General features: G+C 32.1%; 1 protein-coding gene across 1 annotated transcript in view; it reads right to left on the reverse strand.

The window, feature by feature from the left end:
* Window positions 1–24,046, reverse strand: part of me31B (ATP-dependent RNA helicase me31b) — a gene marked incomplete at its 5' end in the record, with an annotated part of 85,937 nt that overhangs the window by 36,211 nt on the left and 25,680 nt on the right. Inside the window, 1 exon segment of the mRNA XM_075295622.1 lies at window positions 23,241–23,328. Coding sequence (XP_075151737.1) covers window positions 23,241–23,328 — 88 coding nt within the window.

Consider the following 24,046-nt stretch of genomic DNA (forward strand, 5'->3'; position numbering starts at 1 on the left):
CGCCAGAACATTCTTTGACAACACTAGAAGAATCTACGATCATTAAGTTATTCATCTGGTGGCTGCCAAACACATATACACTCACATAGATATATGCTTGGTTGTTATACTATGAGAGTAAGAACTAGCATTTCGATATGAAAATAAGCAAACAAAAGAACATAAAAGAAATTTAGGAAAGTACCATAAAATGAATAGATGGTTCCAACAAGTGATAACCAGGGTTGGCCTGTCACAAACTGTGACTTTTGCGACATACATTTGCGACGGTATAATACGTATGTCGCAAAAGTCGTAAACCTGCTGTAGAAAACCAAATTTTGAATAGAAGAAATCCTGAACATTTTTTAATTTAGTTTGACAGCATTCGCTGTGAGTTTCTGCCGAAATTTGTGAAAGTTTTCCCATGATCAAGCCTATTTTCTTAGGTGGTATCGAAATTCCCGTTGGTGAGTGTGCAAAATACCTTGGGGTTATATTGGACAGGAGACTGAACTTAAAGCTAAGAAAGGACGAGAAAATCCACGGTTACCCTGAACTCGTGCAAAAGGCAATAGGGAAAATGTGGGGACTAAAACCGAAAATTGTGAACATTCCTAAGAATTGAAACTTCTTCGCACATACCATCGTCTTGGATATCATCGAATTCGCTGCCTAGCTGACGCGACTAAAGTATTTTCAGTTTGCGACTTTTGTTACTTTTTCTACATTTACGACGCGTATGTGACGGTTACGACGTTTACAACTTTGCGACAGTCGCAAACCTAAAAGAGTTTGATACAGACCATCTCTGGTGATAACGAAATTTTATCGTTACAATTTGAAATTTTAAATTAAAGGAAACTAATTTAAATAAACTTAAATCTATAATTATCAAATTCGTAACAATATGTTGAAATTGAAAGTGTATTGAAATTTTTATTATTCAATGTAAAAAATTAATATTCAGTTCCAGATGAATTTGTAAAATATTTGTTATATCTCAGCGTATAGTTTAGACATAAATTGGTAAGTATTTTTTTAATATGGCTTCCTTTTAAAAAGAATATTTTTATGTATATTATTATTTGTTATTTATTTATTTTTTTGTTTTTCTTTGTTGTAAAAGCAATATTTAATTTCAGAGCAACTCCAGATGGATTCGAACAAATTTAAAAAATAGAGAATTCAATTCAACTAGAATATTTACGTTTTATGACCTTTTTATCATCGAAATTACAGGTTTTTAATACCTTATTTTAGTATTTCTTTAATCATTTTTTTTTTTTGGAAACCAATGTAATATTTTTTATGTAAAAAACAAATATTTAATTTCAGAATAACCCCTTAAAAATTTGGAAAAAAATTTTAGTACTCCTTTGCTTGTAATTTAATAGTGAATTGGTAAGGATTCTTTAACTTTCTTTTAACCCTGGACAGTCATCCTTATTTTTTGTACATTAACGTCATCCTTCGTCATTTTGACTACGGCTCATTTCAAAACGCTTTATTATTATTTTCTTATTCAATTTGGTTTTAATTAGTATAAAACAAAAATTCATAAAACGGTCGAATTAGTATAACAAATTTACCATTTCCCAATAGACTAAAATGCATTTTAAATCGAAAATGAAACTACGTGTCGTCATTTTGACGAATGAGGAATGTGTAGGGTTAACCAGAATATTTGGTTTTTTTATGCATATTATTATTTGTTCATTAGATTTTTTGGAAATCTATTTAATAATTTTATTTAATGTAAGATACGATGAATAAAAAAAGGATAAGTCAAAATTTCCAAACAGCGAGTTCAAATGAACTATTCTCTGTTCCACGTGGTCATAATTTTTATTAATTTTGCCTAAGGAAAGTTTAATTTTAATGTATGAAAATTTTCATAATAGTAAAACGGTTTGTTGTTCCTTTAATTATTTAATTTCTCTGTACTGTGGAATTGGTTTAAAAATAGTTTAGTCGTCGACATTTTAAAGAGACTGTCAACCAATTTTTATTATCGGGTTTCCCAGAAATAAGCAAGTAAACCAAAATAATACTGACTTTTTAACTTGGTAGGGGTATATAAATCTTATGGTGTTGTAAAAATGAAGTGAATGTTAGATGAACTAAAATTTAAGAGAATTATAAACTAGACTAGTTGAAAAAAATCTTAAGGGCTAAATCATGGTCAATATTACTACAGTTTAGTTAATTTTGCAATGGAAAAGGGTTCACTGTTTTTTCAGTGTATATAAACTTTTTATACACACAAAAAATTGTCACCGATTTTTTTTTTCAATTAAACACTTGAGTTTTGAAACGGATTCAATTACTATGTTATTTGATTCAATTAATTATTTATACAAATCCGAATAAAAACCAATTAAAAAATGATTGATATTTGTTATGTTTACAATTAAAATATTTATTGATCATCATTTTCGTGATTGCAAACATTTCAATTAAAAAATGATTGAATCCGCGATTTTAGTGATTGAAAGTAAAATTTTTTTGTGTGTAGGTTGGGTCTACATATTGGTGAAGGGTATAATATTAGCCATTAGACTTTACTTATTTGTCATTAATGTTTTTAAAGACGCCCACATATAAACCGATCTTCCGAAACGTCTACCATTTTGTGCCAGCCTGAAATTTTCATACGATTTGTCATTTCATTTCATTTCATTTCATTTCATTTCATTTATTTATTTTGGTTTCATAATACAAAAGATATATATTTTATAATGAGTATTAGAATCAGTAATGTTATAATAAAATATAATAACACAGAAAAAAATATCACCAAAATATTTCCAATTAAAAAGTTAATTGAAGTTGAATTTTTTTTCAATTAATAAATTAATTGGTACAATTAACTTTTTAATCAAGATAGAAACATTAAGTTAATTAAGTCAATGATTGAAAATTTTAAAATTTTTAATTAAAAAGTTAATTGATACAATAAACTTTTAATCATATTCGGAAGACTAAGTCAGTTAAAAAAGTGATTAACATTTTTTTTTAAATTTTTAATTAAAATTTTTTTTCAAACAATCAATTGTTAATCCAAATAAAAATTCTAAGCCAATTCAAAAGGTAATTGAAAATAGTTACCTTTTTTTAATTAATAAATTAATTAAGTTTTGCAATCAACATCAATTAAATTTTTAATTGAATCAATTAAAAAATTAATTGAAATTTGGTAATGAAATCAATTAATTTTTTAATCAAGATTTTTTTCTATGCCCAATTAAAACTGTGATTGATACTATCATTTTCGTGATTGAAGACATTTCAATTAAAAAATTAATTGGATCAATTAATTTCGTGATTGAATCAGAAAAAAAATTTTTTGTGTGAAGTAGAAAGATAATTTAATAAAGCTAATAAATATAATCAAGGCCGTATTCAGGGGGGGGGGGGGGGTGAGGGGGATCAAACCCCCCCCGAAATGAATGAATATTTTTATATAAATAAATATATATTTTTAGCTGCATAGAAAAATCTTATCGAAGATGTTGAAGAAAAGCTGGAGGTTTTTTTTTTTTTTGAAAAACGCTTACCTATAAAACTTGCACAAATCATAGAATACTAGTTGAAAAGCCCGTCAAACGACGGTCGAAAAAAAAAACAATTTTTTTTTGTTCTCGCACCACAAATTTCATTTTTGGAAAATGTATTTCTGCTTTTTATGTGTGTTTGTTGATCTTTTTGTGAACATGACTCGCTTTGTTTGGCCATAGCAACAACAACGAAACAGCCACACACACGTGTGTAAATGAAATGGCGCAGAACCTGCGAAAAGAACCTGTCTAATTCAGCGATTGAAGCAATAAAGAGATTTTTCCAAACGTGCATATTCTTTTAAAAATTTTGGTCACTTTGCCAGTTACTCAGGGATGGAAAATACAATTTCACTGGAAGATTATTGTCAAGAGACTGAATTCTAAAGAAAATAAAATTTTGACAAAATTTTCTATAGAAATAAAATTTTGCAAAAATTTCCTATAGAAATAAAATTTTTACAAAATTTTCAATTGAAATAAAATTTTGACAAAATTTTCTATAAAAATAAAATTTTGCAAAAATTCTATATAGAAATAAAATGTTGACAACTATTTCTACCGAAATAAAAAATCGATAATATAGAATCGAATTCTTTTTTCGACTAAAACTTTCTTGAAGTTCAATAAAATCCTGTTTTTGACTATGTCTTTTACAAAATCGAGATTTTCTTCCCACATGAACATGTCTGTTTTGCCATATTTGTAAAAGACTATTAGCAAATAAGGTTGATAAAGACTTTCTCAAAATATTAAAATATTTTGTCAAAGCTATTGTACCATAAATCTGATATCGACTCAAAAATGTCTACACAAAAGGTACTAAATCATTCCCGGGGGTACTACGATACTGACCGGGGTGAAAAAGGTTTGAAAAAAGTACTATAGTACTGCATTTTCCATCCCTGCAGTTACTACGTGCTCATCCGAACGTTCATTTTCAACAATGAAGAGATTAAAGACGTATCTTAGAAATTCGACTAGCGAGAGTAGACCGAAAGGATTGGCATTAATGTCGGTTCATCGCCGAATAAATGTGCCGACTGAAGAAGTCATTGATTTATTTGCTGCCCAAAAAGTCCGTCGGCTCAATTTAATATTATAACAAGTATATACAGCACTAAATTCGGCCGGGCCGAATCTTAAATACCCACCACCATGAACCAAATATTAGGGTTTCCTTTGAAATTTCAGGAGGGCTTGAGGACTTGAGGACACTTCCCGAAGATACATTTAAAGATTTCACCTATGAGGACTATATCAGATTCTGGATTTATAAGAACCATTTTTGTTTGAGTTTTAGAGGAATCATTAACATCTCTTGTAAGTGTGCAAGAAAATTATAAAATAACGTCTTGATTTGAAATCTTAAATCTGTAGAAGTAAAATCTAGAAATTTTACATTGAGTTTCAAGCAATTTTCATGATCAGTGCGCCTTCTATACCCTCAAGAAGTGAAGTCGGTCTATATGGAGGCATTACCAAATGGATCGATAAAAACTTATCCGATACACGTTTTTGTGAGCCTAAAATACCAGAATATTTACAATTTCAGGCAAATCAGATAAAAACTACGGTTTCTAGAAACCCAAGGAGTTAAATCGGGAGATCGTTCTTATGGGGGCTATACTAAAATATGGACCGATACTCACCGTTTTCGGCACACCTCTTTAAGACCCGAAATACCTCTAGATTTCCAATTTCAGGTAAATTGAATAAAAACTGCGGTTTCTATAAGCCCTAGAAGTAAAATCGGGAGATCGGTCTATATGGGGGCTATACCAAAACATGGACCGATACTCACCATTTTTGGCACACCTCTTTATGGTCATAAAATACCTCTAGATTTTAAATTTCAGGCAAATTGGATAACACCAACAAAATTGGATAACACTAAGACCCCAAATCGGGAGGTCGGTTTATATGGGGACTATATCAAAATCTGGACCGATATAGCCCATCTTCGAACTTGACCTGCCTGCAGACAAAAGACGAGTTTGTGCAAAATTTCAGTACGATTGCTTCATTATTGAAGACTGTAGTGTGATTACAACAGACAGACAGACGGACAGACGGACATCGTTATATCGTCTTAGAATTTCTCCCTGATCAAGAATATATATACATTATATAGTTGGAAATCGATATTTCAATATGTTACAAACGGAATGACAAACTTATTATACCCCCGTCACCATTCTATGGTGGTGGGTACAAAAATATTGTATACATACCTATGCATAAATAAAATTTTCTACACATGAGATTATATGAATATTTTTTTTTTAAGTTGAACCCCCCCCGAATTAAAATCCTGGCTACGGCCTTGAATATAATAATGAATAGGGATTACATATAATATGACACTAAATTTGAATATTAGAAAATGGTTTTCTATACATATTTTTTTTTTTTTTTTTGTTTTTATTTAATAGCCCTGAATTAGATATTTTGTTAACTTCGTCTTGAACTGCGCTGTGTTGTATATAAGTTGAAACAGCCGCTCAGATAACTGACTTCTATGTCGAGTCTGTATCAAATTGTTACAACGGTTGGATCTAGCGAATGTTAATCGTTCGTAGAGGTATGATGGTTCCTTTGTGTGTACAATTTTTTGGAGGAGAATCGGAATGTGGTATCCCTAGAGAAATATGCAAAATATGGTTCCTGTCGGTCCAGATTTTGATATAGACATACATAAACCAATTCTTGGGCGCATAGAAGCCTCCACAATAATTCGATTTGACTATAATTTGGATCTTAGGTTTATTTTGGATTTTATTTATTATACTTCCTGAGCCGAATTATTTGATAAAAAGTTTGTGTTTTTATAAATACAATATACGGAAGATTGTTTGTACCTGCTCATATTATGATAGATTCTAGATTATGTCATAATTTAATTTATTGTACATAGGAATCAATTGGCCTTAAATTTTAAATATAGGATATTTTAGACACACCTAAAATGCTAAGGTTTGTCGGTATGCTATTAGCGCCAAATGTGAAATTTAGAGCTAAATGAGATAATTTATGTCGGTCCATTTTTGTGGAGGGTACACCATAGAATTATAAAGGAGTGTTTTTAAAATGGTATTTAGTTATATTACCCGGAGTCAACTCCCGTGTCGGAGTAAAAGCTGATGAAAAATACTGTAATCGGAGTCGAGCAAAATTGTATTAACTCTACAGCCCTGATTGTAATATCCGTCATAGTAGTACATTTTAATTCCCTAAATCGGACTTTGAATTGCTTAACTAAATGGAAAATAGAAATAAATAAAATGATACCTTCAGTGTTGCAGCGTCTTCAAAAAAGTACGAAAAAAGTTCCAAAAAGGGGCTTTGGCGCAGCTAGGGGGTCATGGGCAACGTTGCCGTTACTGTCTCTAAAGAGCAAAATTAGCTCTTTTTTATTTTTCTGGCAGACTCTTTTATTTAAAAACAAGTAAGGAAAGTCTAAAATCCAATTGGTGAATGTTTTCCGTTTCTTTATGCGGATAATATTCATCTTTTTTTCAGTAGTACTTCTACTTTACAACTTGAGATGAATATTAATCATGTTTTGGAACATGTTAGTCGGTGGGTTTGTGACAATGATTTTGTCATAAATAACTCTAAATCTAGAGCTATGTTCTTTTATCATACAAATAATGAAGTAGAATTGAATATAAAAGTCAATGGTTATGGAGTCCCTTTCGTTACTGAGATGAGATGTCTTGGTGTAGTGTTGGATAGGAGACTTAGTTTTGAACATCATGTTGACTCTATTTTTTCGAAAGTTCTGTCCACTCTTCGGAGGCTTTACTCGCTAAATTTGTTTACGCCAGTTCATATTAGGAAGAGATTGGGTTTTTCATTACTAATGTCTTCTGTTAATTACTGTATTGAAGTAGTATCAGGTGCGAATTTGGCTTGTTTTAGTAGGCTACAACCATTAGTGAATATGATTGTCCGGTTTGTTTTCTCTTTAAGGCGCAATGATCACACTTCGGGCAGTGTATTAGAGTTTCTAGGGGTGCCTTTTCCTATGTATATTGAGCATAAGGTTTTGATGTTGTTTTATTTTTTCAAGGTCAATCAGAAATCCGCAGATAATTTTCCCTCGCTTTAATACGGCTGTTTGTGATCGATCTTTTACAGTGCGTGTCGCTAGAATCTGGAATCATCTTCCGCTTCATTTAAGAAAGTTTTCTTATTCTACTAAAGAATTTTCTCGAAGACATTTTCTTCATTTAAAAGAGAGTATTCAATGATAAAAATCATTTCTTTTTCTAGTAATCAATAATGGACCATAATTTCACATATTTTTTTATTTCTTTATTGTTGTAGGCTGAGGAGCTAAGGTCTTGTCTTCTTTTTTCCTTTTTTTTAATTTTAAAAATTTATTACGTTGGAGAATAATAAATGAAATGAAAAATCGGGCTGGGCCGACTGTATTATACCCGGCACCACTTTGTAGATCTAAATTTTCGATACCATATCACATCCGTCAAATGTGTTGGGGGCTACATATAAAGGTGTGTCCCCAATACATACATTTACCCTCTAATGCCCAATCCCGCCTTTAGGCGGCCTTCGTAAAATCAGGAAGCTTTTAGTAAAACACACCTTAAGACAACAAAAATGGGTAAAAAAAGAAAACTTAGTAAAATATGTTTAAGAGGCTTTGCAGCATATTTCATTTCATTTCTTTATTAAATGCATTCCTACACAACAAGATTAAAATCTTCTAATTATAGTATAGGATTATTAATTTGAATAATACATTTGATTATCGTAGTAATTATAAAATAGTTTTAAAATAAATAAATAAATACAATTAAAGTAAAATAAAAGCAATTTAACAAAGGGAGAGAACAGGAGTGGAAAATAAGAAAAATATGTTTTCGTTAAAATAACATTATGAGAATAACAAAAGAAAAAAAATAAAATATAAAAAAAGATAAGATATAAATAAATAAAAAAAATGATAACAATAAGAAAATGGTAGTATATCAAAAATACATTTTGTTAACTTAAAAAAAAACATTTTGTTAACTTTAATTATTCCGAAAATATTCAGTAATTAGTCTTTTGAAACTGAAAGCGTTGGTGGTGATTTGCAGTTTATTTGGCAGTCTATCCCAGAGACGTATGACCCATATGTGATAGTACCATTCTGATACCAACGTTCGACATCTTATATGAATAATCTTTTTCCCCCTATTGGACCTGGCAAAATGTAACCTCTCAAATAGGTATATAGGTAACTTTAAGTTTATCGTCTTGTGTAATAAAGTAAGCGCCCTTGTGTTATATAATTTCTCTAGTGTCAACCCGTATAGCCGAGTACTGTACCCGGAAATATGGTCAAATCTCCGGATACCGTAGACATATCTAGTGATATTATTAAACAGTACATTAAGTTTCCGCATACTGACACTGTCACAATGGGAGAACAATTCACAGCCATATAATAAAGATGACATGAGGTAGGTCTTTGCTAATAAAGATCTTATATTCTGTGGAGTAAATGAGTGTGACGCCCAGAGTATCCTTAATTTGTTATATGTTATTCCAGTTATACCATTAACATGATTCGACCAAGTTAGATTTTCATTAAATATTACTCCCAGGTTTTTGCAAAACTTAACAATTTCAATCCTTTGGCCATTGAGGATAATGTTGGGTTCTGTAATCCGTTGTCTTGTTCGCCCCTTAATAACGAGACACTTAGATTTATCTGGGTTCAGACACAACCCATTGGATGATGCCCATTCATGAACAGCGACAAGGTCATCATTCACCATCTTGACCACATCATCCAATAGGTTTCTATCCGCACCCAAATAAATCTGCACGTCATCTGCATATAGATGAATTTTGCAATACCTCAGGTACTTTGGAAGATCATTTATGTAGCACGTGAATAAAAGTGGTCCCAATACTGAGCCTTGTGGAACGCCTTTGTGCAGCGGAAGAGGTCTAGAAATTTCATTACTTAAGTAGACAGATTGACTTCGGTTATTAAGATAAGAGTAGACCAAACGAATGGCAGAACTGGAGAAGTGATAGAAATATTGGAGCTTTGAATAGAGAATATCATGGTCCACGGTATCAAATGCTTTCGAATGGTCAAGCAATACTAACAACCCGGTCATCCCATCATCTACATCCTGTCTCATATCCTCACATACATTTAGCAAGGCTGTGGTGCAACTATGACTTGCCCTGAAACCTGATTGGTGCACACTTATCAGGTTACGGGTTTGAAGAAAAGAGCTAATCTGTTTATGCATCAGTTTCTCCGCAACCTTAGACAAATATGGTAAAATCGAAATTGGACAGTAGTCACCTTTTGTTTTTGGTACGGGTATAATCCTTGAATGTAACCAACAGGTTGGATAAGTGCCTGACATAAATATTGAGTTCAGCAAGTGCGTGACAACCGGAAGTATATGGGGAAGAACCAATCTAAAAAAACGTGGATCAATACAATCACTGCCAATGGCATTTGATTTTATTGACATACAGGTGGAGAAAACATCACCCTGGGTTACGCTGCTAAATTCAAAACCATATTCCTCCTCGTCCATGCGCATATACGGAACTTTACCGTATAATTTTTTGTTATTTTGTTTTCTTGTTTTTGTGTCGTTAACATTGAATATATAATCAGCTGGAAAAAAAATTGGGGCATTAGAGGGTTAAATATCACGCGATCTGGACAGAATTTGATAGACTTCTACAAAATCTATAGACTCAAAATTTAAGTCGGCTAATGCACTAGGGTGGAACACAATGTTAGTAAAAAAACAAGAAGGAAAGTCTAAAGTCGGGCGGGGCCGACTATATTATACCCTGCACCACTTTGTAGATCTAAATTTTCGATACCATATCACATCCGTCAAATGTGTTGGGTGCTATATATAAAGGTTTGTCCCAAATACATACATTTAAATATCACTCGATTTGGACAGAATTTGATAGACTTCTACAAAATCTATAGACTCAAAATTTAAGTCGGCTAAAGCACTAGGGTGGAGCACAATGTTAGTAAAAAAATATGGGAAACATTTAAATCTGAAGCAATTTTAAGGAAACTTCGCAAAAGTTTATTTATGATTTATCGCTCGATATATATGTATTCGAAGTTTAGGAAAATTAGAGTCATTTTTACAACTTTTCGACTAAGCAGTGGCGATTTTACAACGAAAATGTTGGTATTTTGACCAAATCAGAAAAACATATATATGGGAGCTATATCTAAATCTGAACCGATTTCAACCAAATTTCGCACGCATAGCAACAATGCTAATTCTACTCCCTGTGCAAAATTTCAACTAAATCGGAGTTAAAAATTGGCCTCTGTGGTCATATGAGTGTAAATCGGGCGAATGATATATCTAATATATATCTAAATCTAAACAGATTTCAACCAAATTTGGCACGCATAGCTACAATGCTAATTCTACTCCCTGTGCAAAATTTCAATTAAATCGGAGTTAAAGATTGGCCACTGTGGTCATATGAGTCTAAATCGGGCGAAAGCTATATATGGAAGCTATATCTAAATCTGAACCGATTTCAATAAAATTTGGCACACTTGACTATACTACTAATTGTACTCCTAGTGCAACATTTCAACCAAATTGGGGTAAAACTGGCTTCTGGGACCGTATTAGTCCATATCGGGCGAAAGATATATATGGGAGCTATATCTAAATCTGAACCGATTTCAATAAAATTTGGCGCACTTGACTATAGTACTAATTGTTCTTCTTGTGCAAAATTTTAAGCAAATTAGGGTAAAACTCTGGCTTCCGGGGCCATATAAGTCCATATCGGGCGAAATATATATATGGGAGCTATATCTAAATCTGAACCGATTTCTTCCAAAATCAATAGGGATCTATTCTGAGCCAAAACATATACTTGTGCCAAATTTGAAGTCGATTGGACTAAAACTGCGACCTAGACTTTGATTACAAAAATGTGTTCACGGACAGACGGACATGGCTATATCGACTCAGGAGCCCACCCTGAGCATTTTTGCCAAAGACTCCATGTGTCTATCTCGTCTCCTTCTGGGTGTTGCAAACATATGCACTAACTTATAATACCCTGTTCCACAGTGTGGCGCAGGGTATAAATATGAGAAACATTTAAATCTGAAGCAATTTTAAGGAAACTTCGCAAAAGTTTATTTATGATTTATTGCTCGATATATATGTATTAGAAGTTTAGGAAAATTAGAGTAATTTTTACAACTTTTCGACTAAGCAGTGGCGATTTTACAAGGAAAATGTTGGTATTTTGACCATTTTTGTCCAAATCAGAAAAACATATATATGGGAGCTATATCTAAATCTGAACCGGTTTCAACCAAATTTGGCACGCATAGCAACAATGCTAATTCTACTCCCTGTGCAAAATTTCAACTAAATCGGAGCACAAAATTGGCCTCTGTGGTCATATGAGTGTAAATCGGGCGAAAGCTATATATGGGAGATATATCTAAATCTGAACCGATTTCAACCAAATTTGGCACGCATAGCTACAATGCTAATTCTACTCCCTGTGCAAAATTTCAATTAAATCGGAGGAAAAGATTGGCCACTGTGGTCATATGAGTGTAAATCGGGCGACCGATATATATGGAAGCTATATCTAAATCTGAACCGATTTCAATAAAATTTGGCACACTTGACTATACTACTAATTGTACTCCTAGTGCAACATTTCAACCAAATTGGGGTAAAACTGGCTTCTGGGACCGTATTAGTCCATATCGGGCGAAAGATATATATGGGAGCTATATCTAAATCTGAACCGATTTCAATAAAATTTGGCGCACTTGACTATAGTACTAATTGTTCTTCTTGTGCAAAATTTTAAGCAAATTAGGGTAAAACTCTGACTTCCGGGGCCATATAAGTCCATATCGGGCGAAATATATATATGGGAGCTATATCTAAATCTGAACCGATTTCTTCCAAAATCAATAGGGATCTATTCTGAGCCAAAACATATACTTGTGCCAAATTTGAAGTCGATTGGACTAAAACTGCGACCTAGACTTTGATTACAAAAATGTGTTCACGGACAGACGGACATCGCTATATCGACTCAAGAGCCCACCCTGAGCATTTTTGCCAAAGACACCATGTGTCTATCTCGTCTCCTTCTGGGTGTTGCAAACATATGCACTAACTTATAATACCCTGTTCCACAGTGTGGCGCAGGGTATAATGAATAGCCATTGTCAAAAAAAAAAGAATTTATTTTATTTATTCATTTATTTAATAACCAACACTCTATAGGACAACATGTTGATAGAATTTAGTACAATTCAGGAAAAATTGACTTAAAACTAACTATTAAACCTATACTAACGCACAATCTTTTAATAAAAATTAAGTATTATATACAAAAGATTGGTACAGCAAGAAAATCGATTGTCAGTATGATGGTCCTAGACAGATCATTCCATGTCTGTATAAATTCCAGGTCTGTATAAAACCAACTGCGTTGATTTACATTAACTCTCCTAGTCCGTTCAGGCACATGTGACAAAAGGAGACTTTTAATGATCTCGTTCATAAACCCAACTTGTACATCAGTATCATTCGTTCCATATAAAATTGAAAAGTCCCGAGATAGAATATCCTCCGATAGATCGTCCAAATTAACTGATTCCAAATCTCTAAATACCACATGAGAAATAGAGCCAGAACTATTCTCCAAATTATATTGTGGGTATAGTCATAGTGTGTAGGCTTTTCGTTGTGGAATACTGACAAATTACACCTCGTAAGAAAATGGCGGAAACTAGTGTACTTTCGAGAATTAAAAATATCATAATTGAAATCTCCAATCAGGACAACGTGTTCATACATAGACACAACATCAGAAATGTTACCCTCAAAAGTATCAATACAACCGTTTGGTAGATAAACGATACCAATAATAAGAGTTTCCACACCTGTATCAATCCTAATTCGCAATCAGACTCTGAAATTGTCTTAAGAACTCTAGCTTTAAGTCTAGAAGAGATGTAAAAAGCAACACCTCCACCACGTCTATCACAACGGTCATTACGAAATAGCTTATAACCTGGGATGCTTATACATTTGTTAGGTACATACGGTTTTAACCATGTTTCTGCAAATCCAATGATATCAAGATGTCCTCCACCCAAAATATTTTTCAATTCATCAAACTTCGTAGATTTAGTACCAGGCTTGAGCGACTGAACGTTACAAAAACCGATGTTAATATTAGAATGCTCATTCGCTGAAAATCGTTTTAAAAAGGACTCATCACTGACAATCTCTCCTATACTGTTACCTAAAATCATAAATTGCATTTAAAAGATTGTGTGCTAGTAGAAAACTTAAAAATAATTTATGAATCCAACAAGTCAGCCTTCTTCAATTTCTAATAACTGTCAGATACAATTTCCATTTTTTTCATCATACCATAGTCTCATTTTTATTTCTTTTCAGTTTTCACCATCTTTACGTAGTAGGCTCACTGAGTATAAGGATTATAGTCGTCTGGACGTCAATGCGATTGTCGAGCAGTTTAATAGTTTCCACATTTCGTCCATGTTTTATGCCGGCAATGTTGATTCTCAATTATCTAACATAATTACTTCACTACATTCTTCTGTTCCTGTATCAAGAACGAATGACTCGAATGATTGTTCATTCATGGGTTCGAGAAACATTTTTGAGGCCATAAGGGATCGAGATCGAGCTTATAGTCGTTATCTACGTAATCGCTCGGATATCAACTGGAGATTGTTTTGTAGACTTAGGAATAAGGCTAAGTCTATTATTAGGAAGGAGCGTTTTGCTTATGGTAGGAGGATGTTTGCGGGTTGTGACAACCGTCAGCTATGGAGTAGGCTGCGTAGACTAGGATGTATTGGTTGCCCTGAGCTAGAGTGTGACGGGAGTGATGTTCAGTTTGTAGCGGATGTTTTTAGGGAATAAGCGTCCAAGTGATGGTATTGTAATTAATTGTCAAGATTTTGCGAATTTTTTTCTTTCCGATGTGTTGCTGCTGAGGACTTATTTATGGCGGTAAATTCTGTAAAATCTAATGCAATAGGCCATTAGATTCATTAAGGTAATTTTCCAACTAATTTTGCCCTTTTTACTTCATCTGGTGAACACTATATTTACATCTTCTTCATTCCCAAATAGTTGGAAATTAGCACGTATTGTCCCAATTCCTAAGGATGGTCGCAGTGACGTTGGAAATCCAAAACCCATAAGTATTTTACCGGCTATGTCCAAGATTGTTGAGAACATAATGAAGTCGCAAATATTGGATCATGTCAATAATTATTCGCTCTTCCATTCCAATCAATTTGCTTTTCGTAAGAATTTTAGTACAACCTCTGCTGTTCTTTCAATTACAGACGAAATAAGGCGTTGTTTTAACTCCCGTGTAAATTGTATCCTAGTTTCTTTAGATCTGACTAAGGCTTTTGATTCTATAAACTATACTATTCTTATTGAGAAACTTTATCGGAATTTCAAATTTTCTCGTACTGCATGTAAGCTTGTTTATTCCTATTTGATGGGGAGATCCCAATATGTTTCGATTAAGGAAAGTATGTCTGGGATAGGGGCGGTAACGTCAGGTGTCCCCCAAGGGTCAGTTTTGGGTCCTATATTATTTTTGGCGTTTATTAATGACATTATCTCAAATATGGAAAATGACTTTTGCGCATGCGCACAGAAAAAACATGTTTGGACATGGTTGCTGCATCCATTTAATGCTTATATAGAGTATGTAATTGTCGCGAAAACCATGTATTTTGTCTTTGTAAAAATAGTTTTCGAGCGGAGAAAAATGTATGGTGCCAATAAGCATTTAAATTGTTCTCAAATGCCGCAAACATGTTCTATTATTTAAATGATAGAATTTGAAACCATTACATGGTCGGGAAAATCATGTACCTGACCATTCAATTTTTTTTACGTTTTTGCAGGAAAATTTTTTTTTATAGGTTAAGTACAGACATGTCTAGAACCATTACATGGCCATAAAGACCATTTACATTTTTTTGTTGGAGTAGGTACAAACGGTTTTCATTTTGCGCGTCAGTCATGTGTTGATTGTTGCTTGGAATGGACGCTGAATACGGAATTACTGAGTTTTGTATTAATTCATTTAAGAAATTGCACGTGGTTTTATGTGAACACAAAAAAGGAAAGTGTAATTGAAAAAATGTGCTGTTTTTTGTTCTGCTATATGGATCATTTATTTTTATCTGCAGTTACATAATGTCTGCGTTTGTACATTTGATGGGCTCGATGTAAATATTAGAGGTCTGCACAATTCCATTTGTAAATGCACGTGTAACTTGCTACATGAGTACATCTATTTGAGAGAGTCGCAAAACAATTGGTACACATTTTAATGAACATCAAAAGCCATGAGTAACTTCTTGTTGCTACTCTGATGTCTTCACTACCAACAAACACATATTCCTCTTTCTCTCTTATTGAAGTGTACTCAGAGTGATCACGTCGAGTATGTTGCGAGAACAAAACTTCATAGAGTACTCCATGTACCACGTGCAGTTTCAGAATGACAAGAAAACAGTTACTCTCCATAATATATGTTTTCGGATTGATATAAAAACGGCAAACGTTAAGGTAAGTGTGTGACATACATAAATATATGAAATATGTGACATGTGATTAATAATACTTGAATGTTTTGCTTCGCACATAGCTGAGCAATATTTGTGGTAACATGTGAAGTGAAGAGAATCCATGTTGTACTTTTTCTCAAGTACTTACATTTTTATTGTTCCTTTTTTTCGGAACACATATTGTTTCGGATAAGTACTTGGTGGTATTTGACAAGAAAGTGTTCTCTTCACTTCACTACTTGTGCTCTGAGAGAAAGACAGTGTATGTACTATATTTGACAGCGAATTGCATACATATAGTGAAAAGTTATTCGATGCAGACCTCTAGTTGTGACCATGTTCTTTTAACTAGAAGAAAAACATTTTGAATGAATACCATAACATTTTAAATCGCGACCATTGTCTTTTCATTCAAACAAAATTCTTTTTATCAATATAATAACATTTTAGATGAGGACAATTATATTTTTCTTAGAACAATGTTCACTGAGCCAACATGGTTACAGGTGAAAATGTTACATGGTCGCCGCAAAAATAGTTCCTATTATTTTGACAATCATGTTTCTTCTCTGCGTGCACCTTTTGTCTTTGCTGACGACATTTTTCTACTTTTCTCTTGTAATATTTCAGAAGATCTCATCAACTTGCTTCTGAGTTACGTTTTTAGTCTACTTGAAGCTGATGGCCTTGTTATTAATCCCACCAAGACAAAAGCGATTTACTTTCACCCTCGTAATAGTGGTAATTCACCCCTTCTATATTAATAGATGGTCAAAGGATTAACTTAGTCAATTCTCTTAAATGTCTTGGAATTACTCTAGATTCGAATCTATGCTTTGATCATCATAGTAATAATGTTGCGAATAGGGTATGACTTATTTTGAGGAAGCTGTATTCCTTCAGTTCTTATACGCCCCAGCATGTGAGGCTTCGGTTTGCGCATTCGTTATTAATCACACAATTCAATTACGGATTAGAAGTTTATTCTGGAAGGTGGAACTACAATTTAGATAGGATGGAAAGAGTGATAAAGAGAATTGTTCGTTATTTGATTTCATTCATTTATTTAGCAATATTTATGCTATTTTTAAGTACAATTATATGTATAAATATCTACTTATGTGTTTGGTTTACGAATTTGTGATCATGTTGAAGCTGCAAGGAGGATTCCTGAGTTGCTAGGATGTTCTTTTAGGAATTACATCAACTTGCGCTCTGTATGTCACTTTTATAAAGTTATTAAATATAGGCAACCAGAAGTTTTGACGCGTGAATTTACCTTCATTAATTCTACTAGGAATATTCAGATATTCCCATTATTCGCTCTTCCATATATGAGCATTCGATTCTAGTTAGAGTTTTTCGTGTTTGGAATCATCTTCCTAATGACCTTAGGTTATTCTCATAGTCATGTGAATCTTATAGAAAGAGGATTTTGCAGTATTTTAATAGAGTTGAGTAGTTTATCATGATTTGCTTGCATCATGGGATCATTTATCTATTACTTTTTTGTACATATCTTGTATGAATTTCATGTGGCTGGGGAGCCATCCAAATTATAAAATGAAATACTTTAGTTTTTAAGCTTTTGTTTCATATATTCTACACATAGATTTCTTACTACAATACATGTATAATAGGCCTTTATTGGCTTCAATTGTATTAATGACTGAATAAATAAATAAATAACAAATCATTAATTTCAAAAAAATGCTCAACATTTATTAAATTCAAGAAAAAGCAAATATGAAGCAATAATATGTAGCGGGGGTATCATCAAAGTCCGCTCTAATGACTAACTCCCTTACTATCACCCTCGCGACAAAAAAAAAAATCGCGACATTATATGTCAATTTGCTGCAGTAGGAGTTCCGAAAGTCGGTGTATCCCCCAAAAATTGGCGATTTGACCGACTTCCTTGTTGGGATCTTATAAAGTTTGCTTCAGCTTCATTTCCAAGCTTAAGAAGGCCGTCGTAAGAATGCACCTTTTTATCATTGTTGGAGTCGAAAATGACGGCTTTAGCAGCAGATGGAATAAGTTGGAAACGTTTATTTACGATGGTTATAAATATTGAGCGTTGTAACAGCGTTGGAACCCAACGTTGAAACAACGCTTGCTAAACAAATTAATTGACGGTTTTTAAATAGTAAATTTTCCATAAAATTATCGTTGAAAATGCATGTTCCATCAATGTCCAATGGTTTTTAATGAGTAATGGAGGTATTATTGTTGAATTGATTTATAATAGGATAATGTTCCTTTATCATATAAAGTGAATATGTACATTAACAGTGAAACCACTAGGAACAACAATTTGGGTAATTTTACAAATGAGTAGAAAGTTTTAACTAAACTAAACGCTGACATCACGCCAAAACCCAAATATAAGTACTTATTTATCGACTAATTGAAGAAATTTTGTTAGACATAATTACTTTTTTTCACATGTTAAGGTGAGTATTAACTTCGAGTTTAGCCGCTTAAATCGCTAAAGTGAAAACTAAATCAGTAAGAAAAAAGCACAAAATCATACATTTTTGTTGCAAATTTTATTATAACTTGATGGGGAAAAGCCCAAAGCAAATTTTCACAAAGTTTGTATTCCTTAAAATGGATTATTAAAGAAAAGTAATCGTGAAAAAATTATGTTTTTATCGCCTAAACTCGAACTTAATACCCACCTTTAAAGAAAATTTCATTGTTTGAAGGAAAAAATTGGAGTTCAGTATTGCAAGAATGTTCTTTTGGTGCATTTGGGGTAAAATGTACAAATCTTTTGGCGCATTTGGGGTAAAATGTACAAATCTTAAGAAATTCTGAAGTGTTTTGTGTGAAATACGCACATTTGTGTATAACTTTTTCCCTTTGTTAAGTTCATTTTAGTGTCGTAGAGGATTCTCTTTTTAATGTACCTTAAAACTTTTCCAAGAGTGAATTTTGAACTATTACCTATAGGAAATAATAAAGACATATGACTAGCCCCTAAAATCACAAATTGTTCACGATTACTTTTCTTTAATAATTCATTTTAAGGAATACAAACTTTATTAAAATTTGCTTTGGGCTATTCCCCATCAAGATATAAAGAAATCTGCAACAAATATGTATACTTTTATGCCTTTTTTACTGATTTAGTTTTCACTTTAGCGATTTTTGACCATATTAAAATAATTTTTTTACCAATTATAAATGTCAATCTTAATCTTACTTATGTATTTTTCCTATTAACGGTCATTTTCATGTAGCTCCGTTAGGCTTTAACTGCCAATTAACAGAAAGTAAATTGCAAATATCTTCTCTCCAGTTAACTTTAAGTGAAAAATTTTCGTCAGTTGTGTTCCTAACTGGCTATGGAATATATATGCAAGATGACAATTTCGTCCATAATACGGTTCAAAAGTTGGTTAGTTAACGGAACACTAACGGAGCTTTATGAAAATGGGGGTAATTGTTAATTGTTAAGTTTTCTGATGTTCCTTTGTAAAGTGTAAAACACTAATTTTGTTTTGTTTCAATAGCGGTTTTAAGGTACTGTAAAATTATAATTCTAACCCTCCTAAAGCATTCTAGAAACAATTGGAAAGACGTATGAAATGTTGTTTTTCAGTGCTTTTTAATGGTTGTAAAAACCATCGATACACCGTATAACGATGTTATCATTTTGGGGTTGTCAAAGCGTTCGTTAAACCATCGGAAAAGCGTATAAAATATTGTTTTCATGACGCTTTGAAAACGATGTTAAATACAATCGATACACCGTGGAATGATGTTATCATTTTGGGGTTGTAACAACGCTTTTTCCCACCGTGTATCAACCGTTCACAACGCTTTTACAACGCTTTTCCGATGGTTTTTTCTGACTGGGAAGTTGTCATTGAGATAGATCCTGGCTTCTATAGAGGATCCAAAAATTGATTAATGCTTTAAATTTTTACTTGACACATATTCCTTCATGATCTTGTCTCGTTTGGCCAAAGAATGGAACTTAATCAATATGGATCGCTTTTGTTTTCCAAGCCAGAACGAAGAAATAATATCAGTCGCAACAGTGCTAACACCTAGTGCCTCAGGGATCTTCACAGCCATGTCACACGGTTCGACATTTGTAGGCAAACCTGACACTAAAATATCGTGTCTGTTTAATTGGTAGCGAATCATATTATTCTCCGCTCGTAGCTGTCGTACCTCAGCCAATACAGCAGTATTGTTTTCTTCGCAGTGTTTTTATTTTTTTTTCAATAGCCTCCATAATGGGAACAATAGCTTGGTCAATTTCACTACGTATTTTAGTTGGCAATGTATTTGTTAAATCGTCCATCTTTTTTGTGAGGTTATTAATACCGGTATTGTCAACTGCAACAAAAGAAGAGCACCCTCCACATTTCCAGCCAACAGCTCCAGTCCAGAGCACTTTTTCAGGTGGAACCATTCCTCACAAACCATTCCTCACAAGCGTACATGAAAAATAGCGGGTGACAGCGGCAGCACGAGTAATCAGAATGCAATTAAATAATGCAATGATGATCAAAGTCGACGCAATTTTATAAATTGTGTATTCAGCAGACGCTTGATATTTGCATTTTAATACATTAAGTTATATTAAAATTATTAATACTTTAGAAAAACAGATAAATTGAGCAGATCACTAAATTTTTATTCTTGCATGGCTTAGGGTTGCCAGGAATTTTACAAATTTATCAAAGAGTTAAAGAATAACATTCATATTCATAAAAGTTAAAGTAAACTTTAATCCTACTATTACCATATGAATTCCTTCCATAAACTGTCAGTAAATTATTATGAATATGGGCATAAATTTTTGCAACTTATCAAAGACTTATTAAAGGTTTCATAAGCTATTAATCGTTTATGAATACTATTTTTCACGAAATAGTCTATCAGTCATTTATAAACGTCGATTAACTTTTTATGAATACGGCTGATAAAAGCCAATCACTGTTTAAGGAGCACAAAACCATTTTCGAAGCCCCCGAACATAAAATCTTGAAACAGTGATACCAAGTGGGACGTGTAATAAAAAGTTTTTTTTTACGTGAACAAGAAACATCTTCCGACGAAAAACAATATCTATTTGATACCAAGTTCTTAGTATTATGAAAAAATTTAATAGACTATTGCAGAAGACTTTTGCGAAGAGATAGCTCAAATGAAAACTGTACTCGACCGAAGCATCGGCATTCAGCCAAAACTCGATAATCGGCCACGAATCGGCCTTCGGCGTCAAGAGGCCGATTAACCGAAGCCGAAGCTTTTTGAATAATTTATTTCATATTGAATTGTCCAAGTGTTGAATTTGTCTCAGTCAAAACACCCAATAGAAATAAAACGCAAAAAAAATATAAAAAATCCTTTTTTGTCATTATAATATCAAACTACTGGACTGAATTACCTTTTATTGTTATATTTATTCATTTGTTAAAAAAATATTCTAATATTGAACGAAAACACACCAAATTTTTTTAATTACAAATTTGAGGAAAATAATCGGCTTCGGCCGATTATTGATATTTTGTCCAACAATGGCTTCGGCTTCGACCAAAATACCCGCTTCGTCGAGCTCTATAAAATTTTTGGATTTTTTAAGTTTTGTTGTTATTTTTACAGTAAATATATATTTGGATGTGCTCGTGAGTGAAATCTCACTCACGCACATTCGCAAAGAAATAATTTTACTCACGCACGTCATGTGGGTAAAAATTCACGAAATGAAAAGTCATACTCGCGCACGCTCACGCATGAACAACGTTTAAGCCTCACGCTCCCGCATGATTCACTACAATTTTCGTAATTCACGACAAATCTCGTGATTCACGAATATTTTCGGAACACAACAATTTTCGTGGCTCAATAAAATTCTCGTAATTCACGAAATTTCTCGTGACTCACGACAATATTCTTGATTCAAGAAAGTGTTCGTGACACAACAATTAGCATTCACGAAAATTCTTGTGATTCACGACAAATCTTATGACTCACTGCAATTACTGAGGAGTAATTAACATTCATAACTCACGAAGGAACCATTAGCACAATTAAAATATGTTGCACAATCAAACAATGGACGCTATTGATTAAATTGGTGAAGGTGACTAAAATCGGTAAGCTTGAATTTTATCGTGAACGTAAATTTGTTCGTGTGTGTGATTTTTTGTGTCTCTCTGAGAGTGAATTTTATCGTGAACGTGTATTTTTATCGTGAACATGAATTTTATCGTGAAATTGATTTCGTAGAAATTTTACGCACAATCACAAACACAATTTGGTTTTTCTTCACGCACGACACATTGTTGTTTAGTCGCGTTCACCACATTCACGAGATTTAGTTTAAAATTCATTCATGGCTTCGCGTGAATCCGCGTGATTCGCCAAAAAGTTTTTGTTTTGAACCCATGCTATTTTAAATGGCGGTCAAAAAAAAAAAAAAACAAATTATAATAAAACACCAATATTTGTGCCAATCCACCAGTATGTTGCCAAGAAGGCCGATATCTATGGCTTCCTCCCTTTTTACGGTTTCTTCCGAATTCCTCCCCAGCAATACAGATATGTCTTCCACGTCATCGCCGCATTCTTCGTCACAAAATATGTAATTTTACTACCACAGTTGCCCAAAGTTGCCCACAGACAACTATACAAATTTAAACATTTCTCAACTGTTGTTTTTTGCAATTCTATGATTTGACTTCCACAAATATTTAATTTGACATGTACTATAACAGATTTAATAAAAACTTTCAATGGCTTTGTTGTAATGTTTGGAAAAGTCACATGTATAAAAACCACAAATATTTTTTTCTTGAGTATATATTTTTTCATTAATACGTACGTGCCAACTAATGAAAAAAAATTTCTAATTGAAAATAGCTGTTTTTTTATTATTTTACCGTTACAGTTTTATGCACAAAAACAAAACCAACACTGTCCCAAACACAAAAAGTTGCACACGTATCCCTTCGAGTAAATCTTTGATGTGAGTTCTTTAGAGAAACACATTGAACTATTTGAAAATATATACTTACACTTGTCTTAAAGCGATTATCTTTTGGCGGTATTTTGAGCTTAGATTTCCAACCCATATCGTCTCCAATGTTCGTAACTTTATTTAGGCTGTAAAAAAAATAAAAAGAAATAAATTTCAATCGAAAGAATATTGCGATATATATATATATATATATATATATATATATATATATATATATATATATATATATATATATATATATATATATATATAATATATATATATATATATATATATATATATATATATATATATATTTATATAATATATATATATATATATATATATATATATATATATATATATATATATATATATATATATATATATATATATATATATATATATATATATATATATATATATATATATATATAATATATATATATATATATATATATATATATATATATATATATATATATATATATATATATATATCTATATATCTATATATATATATATATATATATATATATATATATATATATATATATCTATATATATATATATCTATATATATATATATATATATATATATATATATATATATATATATATATATATATATATATATATATATATATATATATATATATATATATATATATATATATATATATATATATATATATATATATATATATATTATATATATATATATATATATATATATATATATATATATATATATATATATATCTATATATATATATCTAATAAATATATATATATATCTATATATATATATATATATATATCTATATATATATATATATATATATATATATATATATATATATA

Source organism: Haematobia irritans, chromosome 2 (assembly GCF_050003625.1).
Source record: "Haematobia irritans isolate KBUSLIRL chromosome 2, ASM5000362v1, whole genome shotgun sequence".
NCBI lineage: Eukaryota > Metazoa > Arthropoda > Insecta > Diptera > Muscidae > Haematobia > Haematobia irritans.